This window comes from Penaeus vannamei, chromosome 26, assembly GCF_042767895.1.
Source record: "Penaeus vannamei isolate JL-2024 chromosome 26, ASM4276789v1, whole genome shotgun sequence".
NCBI classification, from domain to species: domain Eukaryota; kingdom Metazoa; phylum Arthropoda; class Malacostraca; order Decapoda; family Penaeidae; genus Penaeus; species Penaeus vannamei.
Window position 1 is genome coordinate 18,330,582 of NC_091574.1, and position 5,000 is coordinate 18,335,581.

The following is a 5,000-nucleotide window of genomic DNA, read 5'->3' on the forward strand; positions in this document are numbered from 1 at the left end:
GAGAGAGAGAGAGAGAGAGAAAGAGACAGACAGAGACAGACAAACAGACAGACAGAGACAGAAACAGACAAACAGACAGACAGACAGACAGACAGACAGAGACAGGCAGACAGACAGACAGTGGTAGAGAGAGAGAGAGATAGAGAGAGATACAGAGAAACAAGACACAAAGAGAAAAAAAAGAGAAAAAAGACAGACGGACAAAAAGAACAAGACAAACAGACAACCAAATCTGAAATGAAACCCCAACAAACAAAAACGAAATAAACAAACAAAAACAAAAGAAATACAGAGACCGAAAAAAATAACAGGCCAAGCGAACACACGAAAGGAAGAAAATAAGACAAATAATCGAAGAAAATCAACCAAAGGAAAGTGTAGAAAGAAAATAAAAAATAAAAAAGGTGCGAACCAGCCAAAGCCGTGCGAGAAAGACCAGCCGTAGCGTGGTTCCGGTTCGGATGACGTAATTCAAGGTCAGAGATCGAGCCGAGTTTCGTGGAGTAAGCGACCACCCCTCTCACCCCCTCCCCCCCCTCCCCCCCTCCCCTCCCCACCAGCCCCGCCGCCTTCTCGTTTTCTTCGTTCGTTCGTTTTCCTTTTCCTTTTTTTAAATCTTGTTATTAGTTTTCTGTTTTTTCTTGTTGTTTTTATTTTCGTTACTTTACTTTGCCTTAATATCTTCTGGTCGCTTTCTTCCTCTCTGTCTGTCTGAATGTCATTTTCTTTTTTTCTCTGATTTTTTCTCATTATTATTATTATTATTATCATTATCTTTATCATCACTATTACCACTGTAGTAGTATAATCACAGTTTTTATCTTCAATATTTTCATCCTTATTATCTTTATCATTATCATCATCATCATCATCATCATTATTATTACTGTTGTTATTGTTATTATTTGTTATTATCATCATCATCGTCATTATTGCTATTGTGATTATAAGTATATATCTTTATTTGATTATACATTGATATTATTATCATTTTGATTATCATTATTATCATTATCATTATTTCAGACATTATCTTATTATCGTTACTGGTATTATCATTGTTAATATTTTTGTTAGTGTTATCATTAGCATTTTCATTTTATCCTTATTATTATTATCATAATTATCATTATTATCATTATTATTATTACTATTATTATTATTACTATTATCATTACCATTACTATTACTATCATTATTATCGCTCACTAACTCCATCATTATTAATATCATTAATATAATCATCATTATCATTATCATAATTATCATTATCGTTATCAGAATCATAATAACTATCATTGTTGTTTTTATTATTATATTTCTTCTCATTATAATTGTGTTTTTTACTATCGTTATTAGTACTATTACTATCATAATCATTATTACTATCATCATAATAGTTATTGTCATTGTTATTACTAACACTATTATTATTATTATTATTATTATCATCATTATCATTATTAACATTATCATTATTATTATCAATATCGTCATTATTATTTTTGCTGTTATTATCATTACTAATATCATTATCATTATCATCATTATTAATCTCATCATTAATATTATCATTATTAGAGATATTTTTTTCTATTATTGTTATTAGCATTAATAATATTAGTAATATAATCATTATCATTATCACTATTATTTTTACTGCAATCTTTATCATTATCATCATCATCACTGTTGTTGTTATCAATATCATCAACATTATTAATATCATTATAATCATCAGTGTAGAGATTGTTATATTTTTTTACTATCATTATTATCATCATTTCTATTATTATCATTATTATAAGTAATATTATTATTATGATTATCATTGTTATTATGATAATCATCCTTATTTCTGTTATTGCTATCATTATCTTCCATTTCATTATTATTACTGTAATCATATTGATATTGTTGTTATTAGTAGGAGTAGAAGTTTTGGGATGATTATAGATACTTGCCATCATCATTATTATTATCATCATTGTTATTATTATTACCATTAACATTACCATTATCATTATTATCATTATTATCAGTGTAGATTTTGTTATTATCATCACTGTCATCGCTTTCTTTGTCATCATTATTACTATTACCACTGAAAAGGAAAATAACATGTAGCCGATAGCAGTGTGTGAACCCAGAGAGAAGGAAAAGATGGCGGTGGTGGTGGGGGAGGTGGGGGTGGGGGTGGGGGGGGTGTAATTTGCCTCATCAGCGGATCCGAAAGGAGGATCTGAAAGGAGGATGTAGAATGCGTAGTGAGTGTTCGTTCACATCCGTGAGTGTGTTCGTTCACATCCGTGAGTGTGTTCGTTCACATCCGTGAGTGTGTTCGTTCACATCCGTGAGTGTGTCATAGCAAGCAATGTTTTTTTTTCTCTCTCTCTTTTTTGATGGGTGGTGGTTGGGGTGGGGGGAGGGTGAGAGAAACGAGAGGAAACAGTTATTGGAATTCTGTTTTTAGTTCTTATTACTCTTTTCTTTTCTCTCTCTGTCCTTCTGTCTGTCCCTGTCTTTGTGTAAAATTTGTCTCGGCATAGATTTCCATACATAAATGCATATTTAGATATAAGGATTCATACACGCATGCGTACATCTTGAATTACAGAGATAGAGAGATTATGTCCACGGAAAGAAAAGGCCACAGATATAGATGCACAGAGAAATACACACGCATGCAGTGGCCAGCAGATGGGGGGGGGCGGGTGAAGGGACGACGGCCCCGGGTATCCAAATGGAGGGGACATCCATTGAGCGATTTTGAAATTTATATCTAAATCGAATATTGTGTTTATTCCATATTTCATCTGTGCTTACAGTTTAAATAGCTCCTTTTCTCATAATAATTCTCAGCGCTAGGCCTTATACTTGGGGCATACAATCAAAGAGTTGATGTAGCTGTTGCACTCGCTTGTAGAAGTCCGCAAGTTGCGTTTGAGGCCATGAAGTGTCTTCAGAAATCAGTGCCTCATCATCTTGGAAACGTTTGCCCTTCAAAAATGACTTCATGGACGGAAAGAGGTGAAACTCGGATGGTGCAAGGTCAAGAGAATAAAGAGGAAGAAAAAGGATGTGATAGCCATAGGGCTGCGCTTAAATCTGGCCAAGGTGAGAGTTGTGAACAGGGGTGTTGTCGTGTAGGAGGCAGACACCTTTGGTCAACATTTTCACAATTCTTGATTTTAATCGCCTCCCGAAATTTATGTGGCAGTGAAGCATAATTGTTGTAGCTTTTGGAGAAAAATTTCATGCTGCTTCCACCACGACCTTCCCTGTCGAGGGTGTGACACGTCCCTTTCTGGGGGTTGGTGAGTCAAGGTGCTTTGACTGTTTTGATTGATCTTAGTTTCTGGATCACAGTGATGGGCCGAAGTTTCACCCTGTGCAATTAGTGTCAAAAAAGTCCTCCTGACTTTTATGGCAAATAGCTAAATGAGTCTTGGAACAATGGACTCGTTCCTGCTTCTGGAACGGTGTGGCGAGTAGTAGCAGGAGTATATGTATGTATATATATATATATATATATATATATATATATATATATATATATATATATATATATATATGTATGTATGTATGTATGTGTGTGTGTGTGTGTGTGTGTGTGTGTGTGTGTGTGTGTGTGTGTGTGTGTGTGTGTGTGTGTTTATTTACACACACACACACACACACACACACACACACACACACACACACACACACACACATATATATATATATATATATATATATATATATATATATATATATATATATATATATACATATATATATATATATATATATATATATGTGTATATATGTATATATGTATGTATATATATATATATATATATATATATATATATATATATATATATATATATATATATATATATATATATGTATATATATATATATATATAAATATATATCTATTAATATATATATATATATATATATATATATATATACATACATATATATGTATGCATGTACATTTGTATATATATATATATATATATATATATATATATATATATATATATATATATATATATATATAGACATATACATACATATTTATAGATATAGGTATAGATATATACATGTATTTATGTGTATGTGTGTATGTATGTGTGTGTGTGTGTGTGTGTGTGTGTGTGTAAATATATATAGATAGATGTGTGTATATGTGTGTGTGTGTGTGTTTATCATTTACGAATATTCATGCCTACATCTAGCAATAGTCTTTTGTCCTTCTCATAAAAGAAACACTTGGTTTATTATATGCCGTGCATGTGAATATAACTTTATTTGAATAAATAATTAAATACATATATCTTTGTAATACAATCGGTGGCTTTAAATATCATATATACAAAATATCACATTACTTTCAATACAAGAGGAAACACACAGTTCATTCATAGGGCTGTTTTTATTTAATATATCTTTTTTTTTTTTTTTACTGCAAGCGTCATTTGGTATCTGCAGATGTTTATCTCACAGCTGCTTAACGTTTATGTACACAAGCACATACAAACACATATGTATATACTTAAGTATATATATACTGTGTATACAATGTATATGTTTGGATATATGTATATATGCATAGACGAGTGTATGCATATACATACAAAATATGTATATGTGTGTGTGTACATATATGTGCGTGTGTGTGCCTATACATTATATATATGTAAACATATGTTTGCGAGTGTGTTTATGTATGTGCATGTGTTTTTACAGACATATTTTACGAGCAAATTACGTTCTATCCAGCAATACTGAAGATGACTTAAATGTGTCTATTCCCCTTCTTTACCTGCAATTAAACCTCTCTCTCCAAACGAATTCCAAAACGTGTTTGCTGCCGCCCGTCTGGCAGAGTTACGGAAGGCGGCTCTTCTCCCAGCGGCTCTCGTACTTGGCGGCTGTGTCGGCCAGGGAGCGCAGGACGGAACCCACAGCGTCTTCGGACCTGGTGGCGAAGCGGGGAGATTTCA

The 5,000-nt window shown here is 32.5% G+C and overlaps 1 protein-coding gene across 1 annotated transcript in view; it reads right to left on the reverse strand.

Moving 5' to 3' along the window:
* Window positions 1-4,289: 4,289 nt before the first annotated feature.
* The window catches only part of LOC113821579 (uncharacterized), a 1,650-nt gene continuing 939 nt past the window's right edge, over window positions 4,290-5,000 (reverse strand). Inside the window, exon 2 of the mRNA XM_027374087.2 lies at window positions 4,290-4,975. Within this exon, the coding sequence (XP_027229888.1) occupies window positions 4,885-4,975 (91 nt within the window). The 3' untranslated portion in view covers window positions 4,290-4,884. The remainder of the gene's footprint in view (window positions 4,976-5,000) is intronic.